The 22,398-nt window shown below is 29.8% G+C and overlaps 2 protein-coding genes and 2 pseudogenes across 5 annotated transcripts in view; 3 read left to right on the top strand and 1 right to left on the bottom strand.

Moving 5' to 3' along the window:
* Window positions 1–18,739, top strand: part of LOC149886934 (uncharacterized) — an 81,619-nt gene extending 62,880 nt beyond the window's left edge. Inside the window, exons 2-3 of one of the 2 annotated variants that reach the window (XM_090090132.1) lie at window positions 15,378–18,113; window positions 18,198–18,739. In XM_090090132.1, the coding sequence (XP_089946258.1) occupies window positions 15,937–17,388 (1,452 nt within the window). In that variant the 5' untranslated portion in view covers window positions 15,378–15,936 and the 3' untranslated portion in view covers window positions 17,389–18,113; window positions 18,198–18,739. Of the gene's footprint in view, window positions 1–15,377 lie in introns of both variants that reach the window. The other variant, XM_090090133.1, reaches the window with a different exon arrangement.
* Window positions 3,851–20,866, top strand: LOC149886933 (uncharacterized; annotated as a pseudogene). Its single transcript, XR_016453653.1, has 14 exons — window positions 3,851–4,008; window positions 4,186–4,323; window positions 4,499–4,556; window positions 5,300–5,357; window positions 5,714–5,823; window positions 5,908–6,099; window positions 6,350–6,814; window positions 6,891–6,959; window positions 7,142–7,294; window positions 7,437–8,006; window positions 8,060–8,077; window positions 14,991–14,994; window positions 17,389–17,671; window positions 18,768–20,866. The product of XR_016453653.1 is annotated as an uncharacterized LOC149886933 (transcript).
* LOC149886935 (uncharacterized) lies at window positions 8,881–15,245 on the bottom strand (annotated as a pseudogene). The gene is made up of 3 exons (XR_016453260.1): window positions 13,470–15,245; window positions 12,952–13,308; window positions 8,881–9,847 (listed from the first exon to the last, which is right to left on the bottom strand). The product of XR_016453260.1 is annotated as an uncharacterized LOC149886935 (transcript).
* LOC149886936 (uncharacterized) lies at window positions 10,673–12,889 on the top strand. The gene has a single exon (XM_090090131.1). It carries the CDS (start codon window positions 10,715–10,717, stop codon window positions 12,506–12,508), a length of 1,794 nt encoding a protein of 597 aa, XP_089946257.1. The 5' UTR covers window positions 10,673–10,714; the 3' UTR covers window positions 12,509–12,889.
* Window positions 20,867–22,398: the final 1,532 nt, after the last annotated feature.

Here is a 22,398-nt window from a genome sequence, read left to right as displayed (position 1 = left end):
TTCTCACTAAAATACGAAGTTCATTTAACGTGACAGTTAATTTGTATGACGTTTTGGTCAACAAAACATCACACTGTCACATTAAATGTAGTAAAAAGTTTGATTAATAACTGAACAGTTTTCGATCTTTATTTAGATATTTTCCTTAATAATGTAAAAACATGTGATAACCTCTGTATTATTTTCATTTTCTTGTTTTATTTAGCTAAACTTTTAAATTACGCTTAAGTATGAAATAAAACAAATTTATCAAATATGAAATGAAAATCATTTTAGATTTTGACCGAAAAACACACAATTAAATCAATTATTGATTTGTGTTTTACAACATTTAACAAGTAAAGTAAAAATTAAAAAAGTAATAAAGCATATATGGTGATGAGCATAAGCAGTGATCAAAGCTCTTTACAAATTTTCAATTACTATTCTATTATAAATTTTCATAGTTCATACAACACGAGAAATTTATCCCTTTTGGGATAAATTTGTTTCAACTAAATTGCTACTTTTAGGAGCGAGTTTAGCAATATAGATATAATTTAAGCATTTCTTTTTAAGTTATTTATCTCACGCTTTTGGTTGTCCAGAATTTCTATAAACCAAAAATAATTGTTAATCCAGATGTTAATGAATGGGGAAGAGCATGGGAAGAAAACGAGTATTGACTAACTTTGAAGACAAATTTAAAGCTAAGTGAACATGTAACAAGTCAACAAATTACATCTTGTCTGAACTCAAAGAAGGTAATTCCAGAAATTAGCAACACTTCCCAAAAGGGGCTCAATTTTTCCAAAATAAATGCGAATTTTCAACAAAAAATTTAACAGGCGCATAATTTCATTTTTTTGTACAATTACTTTGAAAATGAAGAAAATTTGAAGATATCACTTCTAGATTATGCCCTATTTTACCTGGATTTCTCAGAAAATGTCTTTTAAGCCTTTATTCTGATATGTTTTATAAATCGAAAATGGTTTCCATGTCAACAAAGATCTTTTTCAAAAAAAAAACAAATATCAAATAGGTTCATTTAAAACAACTATTCAGAAAATTAAAAAAAAGTTTTTTTAAAACGTACCTCAAGGTGTGATTTTTATACATGTTCTTGTACATGTATTTGTTCATGAAATCATAAAATTACATTATGCCCGTATCAAGAAGAAGGATTTGTCTCATAACCAAGTCCTGTTTATGGTTGAGGTGTTTACAGTTGTTTTAAAATATAAAAAATCATTAAACATACTAAGAATATCAAAATTTAAAAAAGATAATATTTATATAAACTGTTTAAAAAATGAAATTTAAATCAGTTTTTACAAACTCTAAAAAAAGATGTTCATATTTCAAATTATCAAAATATATTTGCAACAAAAAGCGTTTACATCCAGTTTAAAAATGTTTTACTGTAGTTTAATTTTTTCACAAAAATGGTCCTTTGTATTCAACTGAATGTAAATTCATTTTAAATTACATTTCTGAAATACCGTACTTTCTTTTTGAAAATCTTATGCGGTATTTATGGCGAATTTTTTTTTTTTTAAAAAAAGGATTATCAAAGTTCTTCTGCGTCATATTTTGTTTGAACACAAACAGCAAAATTTGGTTTATATTCAGAGCTGTTTTAACAGGTTTGAGTGCCCATGGGTTAAAATTATCATCAGGCCCTGAACAGCTGTCCCCTCTCCCCTTGCGTAGAAGCTTTTCCACCGAAGACATTTTTAATCTACACCTCAACCGCCCCAAACCTATATAAGTACCTAAACTTTTGCCTTGTTCTTGAAAAATAATTTTCTTATCATGTAATTCAATTTAATTTCTATTACTACTTGCGGTTTAGCGAATATAGCTGACATATTATGGGTCATATAAGACTGTTGGTTCCTCTTTGGACTCAACAATGAAAGTTCAGGTTTAGAATTGGTAGTGCCCCATGAGGTACTCCACATATTAATATTACATTATTTGGATACTGCGAAAAAGTTTTAATTTCCTTAGTAAGATCTTTGTCAAGTAGAGGAACATACAAAAGTTTATACAAAAATAATTAACATAATCTGTTGGTTCACTCCAAGTCGTTTGCACTGCAAAAGACACAGAAGGGTTTTTCCCATTCAACCATGGGACAAGTCTCTATAAACGAGTTACAACATAGTGCCAACTTTCATCTTGGTTTACTATTTTGTGAATGATATAGAGGTTGTAACTTTTTAAAATTATTCTTTCTTGTAATACAAAAGTAATTTTTTGTTTTCAACTTTCAATTAACAACATTACTTTAAAAAAGCTAAATTTTTGTGGTAAATCCATTCTAAAATTTTGAAAAATATATTTTCAGATTTTTTTTGAAAAAAAAGTTATCTAAGGCATAAATTACAATAAATCAATCTCAGTTGCTAAACATATGAACCTTTATGCCCAAATTAACATCTTGAGAAAATTAATAACTTTATTATGCTGCAAGTAAGACCTAGAGAAAATTAATAAGTAACTCTATAGAAAAATTTATAAGTAAATCTAGAAAAAAATTTATAGACTTTCTTTAATTTAACTGTACTTCCTAATTTATAGATTCATTTAAATGTTTTTTCAAAAAAGATCTTTTTCCTGAAAATAAATGATAAAAAAGCACTTATTATAGGTCTTTCACAAGATATTGATCACTTCACAAGATATGGGAATTTCAATTTTGAGACAGAGTTTGATGTATACTTTTAAAATCAACTTCTTGATCAAAGCACTTAAAAACGGAATTTTTAAAAGCATCAATCTTCCCAGTTCGAGCTGAATATCCAGATCCTTCTCCAATTTTAAACCCATTGCAAAAAACACCAACATAAAAAAAGGGAAAATCTGTTGCTATTCCAGTTTCAGCAATTAATCGAGCAACTGGTTTACAAGTAATTCCATGCATTTCTAAAATACTTTCAAGTTCTTGTTGTGGATTTTCTAAGTTTACATGTTTAGAAAGCTCTTCTTGATTAGTTAAAACAATAAGAAAGTCTTCAACAAATTTTTTTGCAGCATTGTACCCTTGATCTATTTCAATTGCACCAATTAATGCAAAAAATGCATCACTGATAATATCTTCTTTTATGAAGTTGGCATAAAGCTGGTCACTTATATCAAGGTTTTCTAATTCCTTAGAAAAAAGAATAAGTTCTTCAACAGCAAGATTTTTAGCAAGATTGTTTACAGTGCTGCGTGAAACTAAGAATTTAGTAATATCATTGCACACATTAACTGTTAGGTTAGGGTATCTTCTATAAAGGGCATTTTTTACAACAGAAACAGCAAGCTCCATACCAATTAAAGCAAGCTTTTCAGATTTTATATCGGACATTAGATTTTTTAGTTCAAATCTTTTTCTTAAATCATTATCTAAGTTTTTTCCATCTTCAGTTTTTGAGGTAGCATGTGACTCATTAAAGAGTTTCAATTCGTCTAGAAAAGATGAATGACTCAAAGCACTTAACAAAAAACCTTCATCATTAAAATGTGTATTAAGTCTGAATTGGAAAGTTTTGATTTCCTTTAAATAATTCTTTTTTATCCAACTATTAAAATTAAACTGCGGTTTACTAATGACTCCATACTTCTGTTGCAATTCTTTTTCGAGTCTTTCTTTATCTTTCACCTCTTTCATTCGCTTATATCTATTACTGCCTTTATAACCTCTTTCAATCAGGAATAAGTTTATGGAAGAAGTATATGTTATCAAAGTTGTGACTTTAGCTTTGTCATAAATATTTGAGAATAGACGAGCACACACTATAGTAGCCATGTTTTTTTTCTTCTGACCACAGCATACAGTTCATATTCCGAGACCTTCTCACTCCGCTTATGGTAATGTTATGACGTATTATTTATTTTGCGTATAAGTTATTAGATAAGTCAAACCTATCAATACAAAACCAGATTATTCTCTAATAAAATTAAAGTTTCTGTTTTATTTGAGTGGATTATTAGAAATAAAAGAAGCATATTACTGGTCTGTAAGGCGAGATTAAGGTGGTTACCTCTAAATTGAATTGAAATCTTTTCCGTACCATACGCTATTAATATGTGTTTACATTAAAACCTAATACAAAATTATTTTTCAAAATCATTAAAAAATATTAAATAAACTTATTAAATATTTATTAAAATCTCAGTTAATAGTTTTTCACTAATCTTTTTACTTTTTAGTTTGACAAAAGGATCTGCAATTATAACAACTAACAACATAACTAACGTTTTACACTATTAAAAATGGATTTAAATCTACTTAACTATTCTGCTATTGAAGATAGTTTTCCTATAAGCTCAAATATAGTTGAAAAAGCGGTACTTTTAAAAATTATTTATATATATATATATATATATATATATATATATATATATATATATATATATATATATATATATATATATATATATATATATATATATATATATATATATATATATTATATAAGGTTGTTTTTTTTTTAATTGTTTTTTGCATTGTTATCATAATCAGATTCCACTATCAGATGAAGATGTTGATTTTGATGTGCAAACTACTGAAGATGATAAAGGTAAAATTAATAAATTTCATATAAATGAACATAAATGTATATATATAAATGTAATAATATATAATATATCATTATGTGTGTGTGTGTCTATATATATATATATATATATATATATATATATATATATAGACACACACACACACACACACACACACACAAACACACATATATATATATAAAGAGGGAGAGAGAATAAGAGAGTAGCTCCTAAATATATATATATATATATATATATATATATATATATATATATATATATATATATATATATATATATATATATATATATATATATATATATATATATATATATATACATACTGCATTTAGTAATGGTAGCTATGGAGAATCTTAACAGGTGTGGTAGTAGCATTGCAGTTGAAAATGTTATGGTGAAAACTATTATATTGATTCCGCTAGTGTTACAGGTCGAGGAATCTTTGCTATCTCTTGGTAGTCATGGGAATGTTGATGGTATTTTCCACTGCCTTTTAATTTAAGTTGATGTGTTAGGAAAAGAAACATATCTGGCTAGGTAGTTAACATTTTGTATTTTACACTAGTATTATTCCATAAAAATATGGTTTCATTTTCTTTTGTTTTATATTCCTAGTTTGGTAATATGTTTTTTGTATAAATATGTATAAATTACTTTATAACTTTTTTTTGTTATAATCAAGTTTATTACTTGTTTATATGCATTTGTATCAATAAATATGTATCAAATAATTTATTATTTTTAGATATTTTGAGTTTGGCAGTTTTCACTGTATACTTTGAAAATGTTGCTCATGCTAAACTTGTAGTTTCGCATAAAAAAGATCGTTTTTTAGTTGTGCGTAAACGCCGATGTATCTTTGTAAAATTCAACACAATTTATATACAAATTAATTCCCTAGGCATTCACACATATCTTTTCACACATACAATTATTTACAAGTAGGCATTCCCTAGGCATTCACACATATCTTTTCACAAATACAATTATTTACAAGTAATGCTATAAGGCATTCACACATCTTTTCACACATACAATTATTTACAAGTAACGCTATAATGACATATCCTTTACGCACATAACTATTCACAAGTAATGCTATAATGACATATCTTTTACACACACAATTATTCACAAGTAACGCTATAATTACAAAACTGAAACAAAATCTGGAAATTGAAGAAATTCTTCCATACTGTGCTTTCACTATAAAGGATGTTGAAATGGAGATTTTACTCAAAAATGAAACCATTGGATACAGAACCAAAAGTAAATTGTTTAAGCTATTATCTAAACCATGGTACGTCTAATTATTTTAGTATTTAGAAATATTTTTTTTGTATAATTTTTTAGATGATAAAAGTCGTATTCACAAAAATAGAAGTTTTAATCGTATAATATACGATTGCAAGGGTGGGTTAAATGAAAGTTTAAAAAAACTAATAACTGCATTGGATAAAGATATATTATGCATTTGTTATCAGTTATTACTATTTGTCTTTTTAAAGACCAATTATGGGAAGTTAATAATCAAGGAAACAAAAAGTATGTTATTAAATTTATTTTTTCAGTACATTTTTTGTTTTGTCTTAGCATCCTTATGCTTAGGTGTACAACTGTTTGTTATATTTTACATCATTTTTATACATTGTTCAGATTTTATATATTGTTTAGTTCTTTCTAGCCTAAGATCTAAAAAAGATTAAAAACCTTTAGAAGTACATTAAGATATGTTTGATATTTATATACTTAATTTTTTATTTCTTTTTTTGAACTGCTTAATATTTTCTATTAGGTTTTTTGTTTGCCAACCTTCAGAAAAAGCTGAAGAGTGGGAAAAAAGTCTTATGCTTCATCGAAGTAATCCTCAAGGAAACTCAAGCTTATGCTTCGTCGAAGTAATCCTCAAGGAAAACTATGGACTAAAATATTAGAATTGCTGACATTAGAAAATCAATTTAGTCTTTTATCTGATCTTCCCAACCATCATAAATGGATGTGGGATAAACTAACAAAAATATTGAGATTTGAGCAAAAGTTTTCAACTTCCTGTCGGTATTTTTTAGGATCACCTAGAAATAGAATTCTTCAGGCATCATTTTACTGAAATAGTTCTATTGACATAATTAAGTCATGTTTAAAAAATACTTTTAACATAAAAGAGCCAGTCATATATCCATCAAGTAAAGGAGACCTAGCTCATAAATCATCAATTGCAAAAAAGATTAGGTTGTCTTCTTTAAAGGCCATTGTTGACAATGTAAGTTTTTAATTAGTTTTAAATTGTTACATATTTTAATTTTAACATTTAAATGCAAATTTTTCATAAATTTCAGACAAATAATTCATGTTGTGGGAATAAGTTTGTTTCAAAATGTATTGACATCTCTAATTCAAGTAATGAGGTATGTTAAATATATAGGTATGTTAAACATAAGTTTTTATCTAAATTAACTTATTTAATTAGAATCATAATTTCTAATCCTTTTAATACTTGATTATAAATCAAGTATTAAAATGTAAAAAAAAAGTAATAAATATAATTCATAAAGGAAACATCACATTTCAATTTTTTTTTTTTTTACAGATTCATTTAGTTCAGCATTTAGGCAAAAAAAACAGCCTCTATGAGAACTTTTGTGCTGAACTTTTCAGTTGTGGTGTTATTAGTTGGCGTGTTCGTAGACCTTCTCTTAATATTTGTGTCATGAATAATAGTCAGGAGAGTGGTAATTTTCAAGTATGTTTGTTTGCAACTTGTTAAGTTTTACTAATTTTCTTTTTTGATTAAATTAAAATATAATTGTAATTAAAAAAAAAAGTTAGTTAAATTTTTTAACTTTAATTTCAAGCTTTTAAATGACTTTTTTTCTTTAAATAAGGATAAAGAATTTGTTCATGTAAAGGGCAGAAACCATCAATTCTTCTAATATTTATAACTGCTCATGTAAAACTTTTTCAACTTTTATTTATTTTCAATCAGATGATGTGACAAATGTCAATAATTGTTGTCATTGTCGATTATTGCATCAGTTACTTCAAATGCTAGAAAACCCAGATTTTTCGCCAGAAAATAATTTAATAAACAGGAAAAAACTGATAGAAAGTTTATTATGTCTAACATCAAATGTTTTTAAATTAGCTTCAAAATCTGGCATAGAAAGATATTCAATAGTTTCTGATTCGTGCACATTTATTACGGTTTTTGAACTTAGTAAATCGTTGAGAAAAGTTGTAAAATGTCATGATTCGTTATGTCAAATATCTGAAGGATCTACTCGACAAATTAACAATCTAGGCAAAGGTTTTTTGTGTTCTCATCTAAAACTTTTTAGGGAGCACTTTTATCTTACTCAAAACACTACTGATTGGATAAGTATTGATCAAGATGAATTTACATCAGTAGATGAGTTAGAAGATAAAGCTCAACTACCAAAAGAAAAGGTATTTTAGTTGTTTTATACACATATATATTTGTCAATTAATAGTATTTTATATTTTATAGCAATTTTGGTCAGTTCAGGTTGTTTAATTGTTGTTTAATTGTTGTTCATGTTTTATGCACACAATTACTTTAATACAATAAAAAATTCCAAAATGATTAAATTACAAAATTTTGTTTAGCCATCATGTCACATGCAACCCTCAGAATTAGGGTCGGGATTGGACAATGCTGACCTAACTGCCGACCTTTAAATATTTGAGGTCGGCAATAAAAATTGCCGATCTCGTTTCTATGTTTTATGGTAAGACCTTTGTATCGAACTTTTTTTGCCAAGCTGATTCTGACCTTAAAAAGATTGAGGTCTACAAATTATTGCCAACCTCATTTTTTTTAATTCTGAGAGTTACACATGATTTTCTTTATATATTATTTAAATTCAAAAAAAATTTAGATTAGGGTTAAGAGTTTTGGAACCCAGGGTATATTAAACTTTTTAAGTGTGTGGTTATATATATATATATATATATATATATATATATATATATATATATATATATATATATATATATACATACATACATATACATATATATACATATATATACATATGTATACATATATATATACATATATATATATAATATATATACATATATAAAATATATATATACATTAGGGTGGCCCTTATATGATGAATAAAAAATTAAATAAGAGCAATGTTAAGTCTGACCATTTTAAATGGTTCCATTTCATACAAAAAAATTATGTGTAAAGTTTCATAAAAAAATATTAATATTTAGAGGTGGCTCAACGTCGTCAAAGTTTTCTCATATACGAATTTTTTATGTCTGTGACAGAATTCAGCACATTTTGCAATCAGTTTCATACAGAAAATTAATTCTAACTACTAAAAACAGTTCTTAATTACAGAGACAAACACAGAAACAATAGAATACACAAAGTTACACATCTTCACTTAGTTGAACTAGTTAATTGTGAAGTAAGGTGGATTTTTTCACATTCGGAAAGTTTGCCCGGTTCTGTTCGATAACCTGCAGAGCATATTGCAGCTGTTCTTCGCTTTTAAATCGGCCAGACTTTGTTGCATCTTGGATCAAGGCAACTCCTCGTTCTGCATGGTCGTTTGTTACTGCCTGGGATTTCACAATTGCCTCTGCAACCTTGAAGTCATCTCTCCTGTTCCATGATTCAGGATCTTTGGCCAGGAATCCATCTGGCATGCCCAGAATAGAAAACAGGTTTCTGCTTCTTTTTGAGACAAAATCAGGAAGCGTCTTTTGTTGTACTGTCGCCAAGTCCACCACGACACGTTTCAAAGGTACTTCTTCTCCTTCCTGTTCTAATGATCTTTTAACAATTTCGCGTTTCGTAGTGAAATCCACTTCTGGATCGAAGAGGCTGAAAAGGATAAATCTTCTGACAGGTACCAAAGATGGCCCGCAAGCTTGCGTGATGTTGCGGCACCAATATCTTGATCAGGGTAAGCCTGGAGTTGTTGAATAAGTTGTAGATCATTCCTAGCGGCTTTGTAAGCCAGAGGCGCCAAAAACCAGAACGTGATATAAACCTTTGCAAGAAATATGTTCACACGTAGGAGGCCACGAGACTCTCGCAAGGTCAGCTTAAACTGTGATCGAAACAGCCAAACCTTTATACTGTAAATGGCTTTCGCCATCCATCGAGCTTGATGCATTGACCCAGGCGCTCGAAAATTCTTCCAATCTGTAGGCTTTCTTCCTAAAAAGATGAGCATCAGTTTGAGCAGCTCGCGATAGTCATCTCGTGGCTGATGATCTTGCAGCTGCTGTTCACAGAAAACAATGATTAGGGGAGAGTGGGGTATTGGCGAACGCGGGGTAAATCCGAACAAGGTCATTACGGCATGTTCGATTAGGAAACTTGACAAATTTTTTTCCCCCTGGCGAGAGTGTGTTCCATGATCAGTTTCAGACGTACAGTAGTGTAGTATAGATGCGCATGTTGTTCACGATAGATCTATTCTAAGTTTTTCTCTTTGTTTCATGTAATTTTTACTTGCGAAACATTTATGTATTGGCTATACTAAGTATATAAAACCTAAACTTTTTTTTATGTAGTTGCAAAGTATCATAATCATGGAGTTTTTTAACACGTATTATATTTAGGGTATATTAATACAACCTCAATATATTCATTTAATTTCATTTGGTTGGGTCGCTGGGAAATAACGAACGATCTTAGTCGGGTAATAACGAACGCTTATGTCACCGCCTACGTCCGTGTGATATCAGAAATGCTCAATGATATATATTAACTTAATATATCTCATTGGATACGCTATATTCTTTTCAAATACTTTGAGAAAACATCGAAGTATTCTAGTGTACACACGGACGTTTCTTAAATAAAGTTATTATAAATCATTTATTTAGTTTATTATTATTCAAAGTTAAAATTACATTTTGAAGCAAGTTAAACATTTACAATATACATATATATATACATATATACATACATACATATATATATATATATATATATATATATATATATATATATATATATATATATATATATTATATATATATATATATATATATATTTATATATATATATATATATATATATATATATATATATATATATATATATATATATATATATATATATATATATATGTATTTATATGTTATTTAAATTTCTTTTTCATTTTAGATGCCACGAAATTATAATAGAAAAACTGAAATAAAATATAGACTAGAGGATTTAAAAAGGGCCATAAAAGATGTGAACAATAAAACTTTGTCATTAAGTCAAGCCTCTTTAGCTTATTCGGTGCCTAAAACCACTTTATTTGACCACTGCAAGAGAGAATTCATAACACAACCAAGAGGTGGAAGAAAATGTATATTCTCAGATGCACAAGAAAAAGAGTTAAAGGAATATATTGTCAAATGTAGCCAGGTTTTTTATGGGTTAACAATTAAAATGGTGCGACAAATTGCTTTCAAATTTGCTGAACAAAATAACCTGAACCATAAATTTAATAGGACAACCCAATTGGCAGGTAAAGACTGGTATTATTCTTTCATAAAAAGAAATTCAAATATTTCATTGAGAAAACCTGAGCCCACTTCGTTAAACAGAATAAATGGATTTAATGCAACAGAAGTAAAAATGTTTTTTGAAAATCTGGAAACTTTACAAAGAACTTATAACTTCGACACTAATCATATATATAATGTTGACGAGACCGGTATTTCTAATATTCAACGAAACTCCAAAATATTAGCCCCTAAAGGCCAGAAACAAGTTGGGATGGCAACCAGTGGGGAAAGGGGTTCAACAACTACAGTTGTTTGTGCATTCAGTGCTTCAGGAAAGTATATTCCTCCATTTTTTGTATTTAAAAGAAAACGCATGAATGATCAGTTGTTGCGGGGAGGCAATGTCGATATGCTTGCCACGGTCAGTGACTCAGGTTGGATCAATGAAAATTTATTTGTGGACTGGCTTAATCACTTTATGTCATTTGCTAAACCAACCAAAGACGAACCTGTGTTATTAATTCTAGATAACCATGAGAGCCATATTAGTCTTGATTGCTTTCTACTTTGTCGTGGAAATGGAATTGTATTGTTATCCCTTCCACCACACACTTCCCATAGAATGCAACCATTAGATTTAACATACTTTGGTCCACTCAAATCTGCATATAACAGGGAATGTGAAATTTTTATGGCAGCAAACGTAGGCCGAAGAATTACTCAATATGAAATTGTTGAACTATTTACAAAAGCTTTTAATCGTCTCAGCAATATTGAAAAAGCAGTCAATGAATTTCGAGGAGCTGGTATTTATCCGTTAGATCCCACAAAATTCAATGATTTATTTCCAAGAAGTATCGTTACACCTGAAACGTCATTACTTGATAACATTATGAGTTCAGAATCCCAGGTAAATGCAATGAATCAATCAGATACTCAAGCCAAATCATCTGAAGTGTTAGTTAATCTGTCATTGAATCCTTCTAGTGTAAGTCTGTCACCTGATGTGAATGTCTCCCCTGAACTGCTACCAAATAGATCAAATCAGTCAATACCTCTTTTGAATATTGTCTCTGTACCTAATTTGCCAAAAAGGAAAACCAGAGAAAGTCTAAGAAAGAAACATTCGACTATTATCACTAGTTCTCCAATGAGAGATTTTTTAAAGGACAAGGAGCAAAAGAAAAGTATGAAGGAACAAGAAGTAAAAAAGATTTCTGTTAAAAAAAAGAAGGTAGGAAGCAACTTTAATAAGTTTGAGGCTAATAATGAACCAAAGAAGAAAATAATAACCAGAGATGATAAAGAAAATGATTGTTATTGTTTAATTTGTGAAGAAAAGTATCATGATCCACCAACGGAAGACTGGATTATGTGTTACAAATGTAAGTCGTGGTCCCACGAGAAGTGCACAAGTTGTGCAAGCACATCTAGAGGTTTTCTCTGTGATTTTTGCACTTAATAAATGGAAGTAACAATATGTTAGAATAACATTGATAGATATTTGACATTTCATTGATGTAACATTTTATTTTGTTTGAATAAAATTTGTTGATATTTCTTTCTTAACATTTGATTTGTTTAAAATTTTATTCAATAATATTTTAGCGCTTCAATTAAGTTTGATTTGCTTTGATCATCATTTTATCCACTCCAAAAGTGTTTGTTATTACCCCACGGTATGTTCGGAATTACCCCACGTACGTAGGGTAATTCCGAACACCAATGGTTTTGTTTTTGATCGAATTTTCTATTTTTTTATAAGATGTATGAAAATTGCTTTTGAGTGTTTTTAACTGAATAGTTAGACTAAATGATAAGCAATAAATATCATCAATATATAGTTATAGTTGTCTTTAATTCGCATTCCCGCTTAGCTGTTCGCCAATACCCCACTCTCTCCTACATGTTTGACTTCGGAGAGTTCAGCTGAGGCAACATCATCCGAAAAGGCATCTTCATAACTTTCCTGGTCAAAGGATGACCACTGTGCTTGAAATCGTTTGAAAACGAGTATTTCCGGAGCTTTACTGGGTCCCATACAGACACAAAAAGCAGCAGCCAATACCAGTTCCATGATGTGATGTCGACAACCAAAGTGCAGTAGAGGCCGCCCTAGTAGCTGTTCGAGAAGAACGCAAGCGCCAGACAGCCGACCGGTGTTGGAAGAGGTTGTATCGAAACACATACCATGGACAAAGTTTTCCAGCTCCCATTTTCGGATAGCATCATAGACTGCTTTGGCCTCGTCTTGTCCAGTGCCTAAAAAGTAATTTATAGTAGTCTTTATTAAAGTTTGTCTGACATGATTTCACATTCACATTTCATAATAATAAATGATTTCGAAATTTATAAAAACATTTAACTAAAATAAAAGTAGGCATATATATTATACCATTATATATTATACCATTATGTATTACCTGCAGGAATCTTTGGAATATCCAAAAGCTTTGTCTTCCCCATTGTTGTGACAAGAATGGGCAACCTATCCACCTTCTCTGTTCCAGTCAGATCTTGCATCAGCTTGCCATCCCAGTGTACTGTAAGAGCAGTATTTGGCTGTCGGTGTTTCCGACGGAGTCGTTGGATGGTTGATCTATTCAAAGCGAGTGATTCAGCGTCTTGTCCAAGAGCCCTCGAAGCCTCAATGATGACCATCATAGCAGCCCTGTCGCTCATTTTATTTCTATCAAGCATAGATGCCAGCTGTGGTGAAACAACACTTTGGCGTCCTCGCTTTCGTGATGAAGAAGAAGGAGTAACAGTACTTGTGCTTAGAACTGGATCCTCATCTTCAGGTTCAGACTGACTTTCTTCTGAATCAGCGCTGCTGCTCTCCAACACAGCTTTATCTAGCAAGGTGTTTTTATCAAGTTGAGATCGATGTACTCTCTTTTGCAATATCTGCTTTCTCTCATTCTGCTTTTTTTGTTGTTGAAGCAGAACCTTATCGATTCCGCCCATGCAGCCAGGTCGTCCCTTTTTTCTTTGAGATTCCAGAAAGACCTTATCTTCTTGATTCTCAATTAGCTCCATGGCGTCACCATGTGCAATGTCGAACAGTTCTTCTATTGCGGCTGAAAATGCGGTTTCATTTGTTTGTTGAGTCTCGGTCTTGCGGCTCTTGTTTTTCTTTAGACTTTTCCACTCGAAGAATAATTGCTCAAGCTTTTTGATGGAATCTTGATGATGCCTGGTTGGAATTTTAGCTCGAAACCAGAAATCTTCAACTTTCTCAATAGCGTGGGTTGCAGCCTTTCGAATATCCTCTTTCAAAACATTGTGGAGATGTAGAAAGTGACCAAGAACCTGCTTCCCTGATGGCAATTTACTACCTTCAATTCTTTCAGCAGGGCTAACAAGATAAATTTGTGAACGCAATGCCATCTGAAAATGCCAAACAGATTTATACTAATCATCATAATATTATAACATAATATTAAACTATGCAATTTTTGGCATAAACAAATTACAAAATTACACATGCCATTGACATGCCATGCAATAATACAAAACGAAATCTACAGTCATACAGACTCCCTCATATAATTATATATATAACATAATATATTTTATAATTAAATTGACATACTAACCTTTGCTGATTGCTAATATCTGTGATTATTGATAACTATTAAATAGAAATTTTATTTTGATTAATTAACAAACAACAGTAGAAGAAGAAATTTATAATACAAGATGGCTACAAAGAACTAGCACAAGATTTATTTAAATATTATATAAGATGCCCAATAGGTGCTAATATTAAATTATATTACATGTTTAGTTTTGTTTACTGAAAAAAATGACTGAAGAAAATTATGAATTAATAAAATTACTGAGGAAAATTATAAATTATTTATTTAGATATATTGAAGAACATTTTTTTATGCGTTATTACCTTTATATTTATTATAATTTTATATTTAATTATTTTTTAGATTAGTACATTATTGAAACATGATATCTAGTTCAAATTATTGATTGAAATATATTTATTCATTTAATATTCAAAATCATTTATTGAAAAGAACCTGAAATTTTTTTTCGCCGATTTTGGTATTCTCACAAAACTAAAGCTTAGTTGAGCCACCTCTAAATATTGTTCAATCCTGCTCATATTTGGCCTGAATTATTTTTTTATATATTGGAAGTCATCTGAGGGGTCAGACAATGATATTTTAAAACTTCAAAAATAAGGGCCACCCTAATATACATATATAAAATATATACATATATATATATATAGTCTAAATTTTTATAATATATATACATATAATATATTGCCATGTTTGCTAAAACCTATTTTAAATTAGTTCTAATAATAGTAGGAGAGAATTGCGAGTTGACCCGGACAAAAATAGTATAAAGCTGAAACTTTGCACAGAGGAAGTAGACAGTCTCTGGATGAGCGTAAAAAAAAGCCCCGTTGATTGCGCTACGGGAACATTCCTTTTGGGGCAAATTGGGGCAAAAAATAGGCTAATTTTGACAACACCAAAATATCATTAATTATATATCGTTGAATTGAGAATTTTATGCTGATCAATATTTATATAAGAACTATGACTTGAAAGCAATTATTTTTTAAGTTATTTACGTTTAAAAGTGTAAAAGTGTTAAAAGTGAATGCCGCGCAAAACTTAATTCGATTTTTTGTTTTCAAAAGAAAATTTTTACTGCGAAAAACTTGATCACTTCTTTTGTTTTCATAAAAAAAGTTTTCAATGAATAATTTTGTATGAATGGATAATTTAGTTTTACTCCGAAAAAAGGTTGTGTCTTATTACATTGAAACTATTATATAGGAAAGTAAAACTTACAAGTTAAACGTTACGTGTAGTAAAAGTTTTTACATTTGAAAAAAAAAAAAAATGGATCTTGTACATGTACTATATTACTATCATAAAGGAATTTTTAGTTGCAGAGAGAACTTGTAACTGGTACTTGCATCTTCAAACAATCTCAAAAATGCTAAACTTATTTGCCGCATCAGGGCATTCAAACTATGCCAAGTGCTCCAGGTTTTATTTGCAAGAAATGCAATACCTTTCAGAAACGAATCCATGGTTACATCAACAATTTTTAGATGGTCGTCACGCAGTCCGCCGATCTGAAAGGTATTGGGCTGGCCTATCTTCTGTTCTTGTAATAGAGCAGACCCTGATGCGGTCTATAAAATGCAATGGTGGTTTAACTAGAGGTAGAGGATTTGATGAAAAAGTATGCAACCTATGGACAATTAGCATCTGTTATTCTGCAAGTGTTCATGAAGCAATGCATAAATTATCTGGATTTGACATCGGAGTTACGGAAAGCAATAAAGAAATGGGTATTAAAAGATTAGTATGCGATTATGAACATTGTGAGTTGTTTTATGACTGGTTTTCTGTAAGAAATCCATTCAATACTGTCGATAGAAATCTAAATTCATTATCTACGGGTCTTGTATCAGTCAATGGTGAAGATCTTGTCAATTGTGACGAGGCTGAGAACATAGGTGTTCGTCTACAAACATTTCTCAACGGCCTTAAGTTTAATGAAGCAAAGTTTAAAAAGAAGAATACATTTTTTTCTTTAGATGTTTTGACCAATAGCGTAAAACTAGACAAACAAACTGATTGTTGTGTCGATCCAACACTCCTTTTTAATAGACTTGCAGCAATTGCAGAAAGAGAGGATGACGTTGAACTATATTTTGATAATGAGCTTACTCATCTCCCACACCCATTATTTAAAAATAACCTAATGCTGAAAGCAAACAAATCATCTTTGCGCAAAGTGATTCTTCCTGACGACGAAATTAAACCAAGTACAATTGTCAGTTTTTGCAAATATGTCCTTGATGGAGGTTCCTTACTCCTCAGAGTTCTTTGGAACAAAGGTATGAGGTTTGTAGAAATTGTTGAGACCTACATTAGCTATATAAGACAAAATTATGCCACCACTTATATTATATTTGATGGTTATGATAAAGAATCTTCAATTAAATCTAATGAACACATCAGAAGAAAATGCAAAGGTTCTTCCCAAAATCTTGTTATAAGAGAAAATAATCAAGTTCCGTATTCACAAGGTTTTTTTCTATCGAATTCTCACAACAAGGCACAATTAATTTTACTTTTGTCAGATTACCTTAAACGAGATGGATATGAAGTATATATTTGCAAAGGGGATGCTGACACGAAAATTGTCTCTAAATCGTTGGAAGTTGCAAAGGAAATTTCACCATGCATTGTTGTTGCTGATGATACTGATATAGCAGTTATGCTAATGTATTGTTGGAAAGATGAATTAAATGAGATTTTTTTTTATCAAGAAAGAAAGAAAAAACTCTAGAGCATTAAAGACGCTCAATCTCGAGTAATGGATTTTAAAGAACATCTGTTATTTGTTCACGCATGGTCAGGATGTGACTCGAAATCTTCAATACTGGGAAAAGGAAAACCTAGTTTTTTAAAATTACTGCAAAAATCCAATAGTATACAATCAGTATCTGAAATTATTTCGGATTACTGGGCAACCAAAAAAGAAGTTGGAGAATCTGCAGTAAGGGCTTTCATTGAACTTTTTGGTGGAAATGCAGAAACTTCGTTAAGGAAAATGCGGTTGTTATTTGAAAGTTTAGTTATAATTTTGTGGATTTAAGTCACTCATTTAGATTTAGAAAGTGTCATATTTTCATAGTATTTTTCTTAGGTATTTAAAACATAAACAAATGGTTTGTGAAGGAATTATTAAGCCAGAAAAGTGACCACCCACATACCGTGCTGCTTATTTTTATGATCTTAGAGTTCACCTACAAGTTGTTGAATGGAAAATGCTAGATGAATCTTTCAACTTGGATCCTAAAGAATGGGCATGAAAGTTAGATAATGGTTGCCTTCTTCCAATACCAACAGACAAAGATGTGGCACCACCCAATATGTTAAAAGTGATTCGCTGCGATTGTAAAACTTCGTCAAGAAGTATGTGCGGAACTAATATGTGTTCTTGCAGGAAAAACGTATTAAAATGCATGTCTGTATGGTGGCTGTCATAGGCAAGACTACAGTAATAAAACGGTAAATTTTATTTTTTAAATATCCACATAATCTTCTTTAAATATTTTTGTTTTTTTTTGGAAAACAAATATTTTGCATTTTTAGGATTTTGAAATTGAAGAAGATTCAAGTGATGAAATTGAAAACGAGAGAAATTTACTTGATGATTTGTTTTGAGAAAAGTAAGATATCGGACATCTAATTTTAAAGAAATTTGCATTCAAGTCTTAAATTTATTTTAAAAGAATATATTATTTTCTAATTTTTTCCCATTTAAAATTGCGCACAGACAAAAGTTATATTATTATGTTTTGAAAACAAAAAATAAAACATTTTAACGATTTTACATTTTTCAAACGTAAATAACTTAAAAAATAATTTTTTCAAGTAATAGTTCTTATATAAATATTGATCAGCATAAAATTTTCAATCCAACGATATAAAGTTTATGATATTTTGGTGCTGTCAAAATTGCCCCTTTTTTGTACCCCAAATTGCCCCAAAAGTGATGTTCCCGTAGCGCAATCAACGGGGCTTTTTTTTACGCTCATCCAGACACTGTCTACTTTCTCTCTGCAAAATTTCAGCTTTATACCATTTTTGTCCGGGTTCGACCCTATTTTTCGCTAATTCTCTCCTACTATAATTGTATTCATTTTTTTTTAATTTTAAAAGGCTGGGAATTCGTTGATTTTGTCTTATGCAAAGGAACATATAGTGGTTTTGTTAATTTATATGTTAACAAATATAAGCGTAGAAGTACATCTGCTCTGCCGTTTATGTCAACGCAAACATTTATTGATTGATTTTTTGCTTGGGCCTCCCACATGCACATTGATTTTAGACAAAAATGTCAAATGTGTCCAGAGGATCAAATTATATCAGTTCTAGCTTGTGATGCAACTAAAATTGGAATTAGTTTCAAAAATTCCTTTGTTAAACCTATTGAAACAGCTGAACTTAATGAGATTGTTCAAACACCATCACAACGATTTGATAGGTCATTTATATATAATTCTGAATTATCAACAATTTTCAGAAGCTAGAGCACATCTTAAAAAGATTTGTCTTCTTATTCTTTCAGTTGAAAATTCTGATGATATAAGATTTGGTGCTGATACTTTAAAACTAAACTCTATACTTATAAATTATATTCCTGCTGAATGTATACCATCATTTCAGCTGATGGTTTCAGAATCACCAGTGCCACATAATTTGCGGCGGTCCTATGCTAAAGTTTTTAAAATACTAGCTGCTGATAGCTCTCTTGACAGTTTAATTCCATTATGTTTCACTGATGAAATACTTTTTATATGTGAACAACTTTTATCAAATGTAGGTGGTTGTGAACTTTTAGTAAAGTTTTGTTATCTGCTGCGTTGTTTTTCTCCTGAGTTAGCAAAATTGGTAGAATTATCCTCTAACTACAATAATTCACCTTCTGGAGATATTGTTTTATTAATCCAATATTGTTGTAATTTTGTTAAAAAAATTCATTTTGTTGATTTGCAACCAAAAAATGCTGAAGTCATTAAAGATACTTATAACCCACCAAGATTTGGGAGAGCTTATTATTTTGAAAAACATGGATGTCAAATTAGAAAAATGAGAATGTTTTCTGTTGATAAAAGTTCTAATAACTTATTTGATGATATTCCTTCTGAAATTTGTAATAAATTATTTCCTCAAGTCTCAAAAAAAGGTGTATCTTTTCTTTTTTTATGGTTTTGTCCTATGCATGGCCATTGCTATGGCTTTCATATTATACCAGGATCAGAAGGAAGAAAAGACCCACATGCTTCTTTGTATACCCATTAGTTTATGATTTTGAATGCAGTTTATCGGAATTCTGTCACAATCGTGAATCAGGTTTTTTTAAAGATACTTCTTTTTTGCATGATGTGTTTCATGGTTACACACATAAATGTGCTGATGTTTTTCGCTGCAATCGCTTGGGTAGTTTTTATCCAATAAATACTTCTATATGCGAGCAGTTCAATAGTTTTTTACAAAATATCAAATCTTCAGCTAAACTAATGACGCAAATTCATTTTTGCTTCTACCTCCAGTTTTTCATACATAATTGGAATCAAAGGGAAAAAAATCTCTTTGAAAAACGATTGATTATGTCTGAGAATACTAAAGATTAAATAATTTTTACTGTTCTTTTTTTATCTTTGTTGTTAATTAATATACTTTCTTTTTACTTATTTTATATAAATACTTTTTTTCCTTACTATTTTGGAAGTTTTAAATTTTGTGAATACTTTTTTCATTTTAACATAAGAATGTTTTATTCTATTATTCTATTTAATATTGTAATAATTTGTAATCTTGATATTGTAACTTATCAAGCAGCCAAACTCTATGAAAAACATTTTAGTTTGAAATTTTGTATTACAAACTAAAAAAAACTTTTGTATTACATTTGTATTTTGATTCACATTTGTTATGTTTTCGCTTTAGTACTGTATTTTTAGTTGTTTTTAGATGATATTTTTAGGTATACACTTACTATTATTTACAAATAAACACCTTTACTAACCATATCCAACTAGATTGATACCGTTAATAACCTATTCAATTGGAGTGTGTAATAGAAAGTGATATTTGGTTCAGACGACTTTCTTGTTAGCAGTCGTTCAGACGATTTTTTTGGTGCTGGTAATTGACTTTATATTTGTAATTTTTTTTATATTTGCTTGTTTACTTATATATTTGAAATAGTATTTGATTATTATATTAAAATTGAAAAATAAAAGAACTTAATTTTCGTTTTATTGTTATAATATTGTTATATTGTAATAATCCTTGCTCAATCATTAAACTCCTGTAAAAAGTTGCAGAGTCTCTTTCAAGCGCAGCGGAAACATAAACATGCTCTATAGCTCAAAAAACATTTTTTAAAGTTTTTGTATTAACAAATAAAAAATATTGGAAAAAAAAATTAGAGCAAGAATGTTTTAAAATCAATTTTGCCTGTCAAGATATTTTTTGGAAATGCGCGTGCAAGTGAAAAGACATCTAGAAAGATTTTTCTTGGTTGTCAAATTCTAATTGCGCAACTGGGAGCTTATTCACCAAACTTTTTTTTTGCGTAAGTTTGGCGTAAGTTCAAAACTGTAAAAGTCGTATTCACCAAACTTGCGCAGTTGCCCTTCAAAAAAACTTTCGTAAGTTTTTGCGTAAGTTCAACCCTCAATTATCGGTATTCACTAAACTTTTTAGAAATTTGCTCAGCTCAATTTACGCAAGAAAAGTGAGTAGGTACAAACGGCGGGGCGGAGCGGATCATTTAAACGGTACAAACGGCGGGGCGGATCATTTAAACGTTACTAAAGCGAGTTATAATTAATTTAAAAAAACGATTCAGATATAGTTTAAATGCACTAACGATATAATATTTAGAAGGAATTTGCATATTACAATTTTATTAAACGACAAAAAAAAAGTATATAAGTTTATAATGTTTTATAAATTTTATGAACTCAAAAAACAACGTGATCCGCCAATTTGTATCAAGTGATCCGCCAACTTATATCAAAGGATCCGCCTAATATTTTGATTCTTTGAATCAAACTACTTTAATTTTAATGATTGTTTTACAAAAAAACAAGGTGATCCGCCAACTTACATCAAGTGATCCGCCTAATATTTTGATTATTTGAATCAAACTCCTTCAATTTTAACGACTGTTTTACGAAAAAACAAGGTGATCCGCCAACTTACATCAAGTGATCCGCCTAATATTTTGATTATTTGAATCAAACTCCTTCAATTTTAATGATTGTTTTACAAAAAAACAAGGTGATCCGCCAACTTATATCAAGTGATCCGCCTAATATTTTGATTATTTGAATCAAACTCCTTCAATTTTAATGATTGTTTTACAAAAAAACAAGGTGATCCGCCAACTTATATCAAGTGATCCGCCTAATATTTTGATTATTTGAATCAAACTCCTTCAATTTTAATGATTGTTTTACAAAAAAACAAGGTGATCCGCCTAATATTTTCATTATTTTAATCAAACTCTACAAGTTTTAATGATAGTTCTACCAAAAAAAAAGTGATCCGCCAATTTATATTAAGTGATTTGTCTAATATTTTGATTGTTTAAATGAAACTCTGTAAAGTTTAATGATTGTTCTACAAAAAAAAAACGTGATCCGCCGATTTACATCAGGTGATTCGCCTACTGTTGTCATCGGCCAGAGTGAATGCTTATTGCTTGAAAACAAATTGTTACTTGAAATTCTTTTATTTAACTGCTTATTAAACTGCTTATTCATCAAAATACTCTTCT

This window comes from Hydra viridissima, unplaced genomic scaffold (genome assembly GCF_058129835.1).
Source record: "Hydra viridissima isolate aposymbiotic clone 2 unplaced genomic scaffold, HvirCarnegie_v1 scaffold_6, whole genome shotgun sequence".
NCBI lineage: Eukaryota > Metazoa > Cnidaria > Hydrozoa > Anthoathecata > Hydridae > Hydra > Hydra viridissima.
The sequence above is the reverse complement of the archived record's forward strand: the minus strand, read 5'-3'. Positions and strand labels throughout refer to the sequence as shown.

Bases quoted from the DNA above. Each gene is read 5' to 3' on its own strand.
- LOC149886936 (XM_090090131.1), top strand. From the start codon at position 10,715: ATGCCACGAAATTATAATAGAAAAACTGAAATAAAATATAGACTAGAG.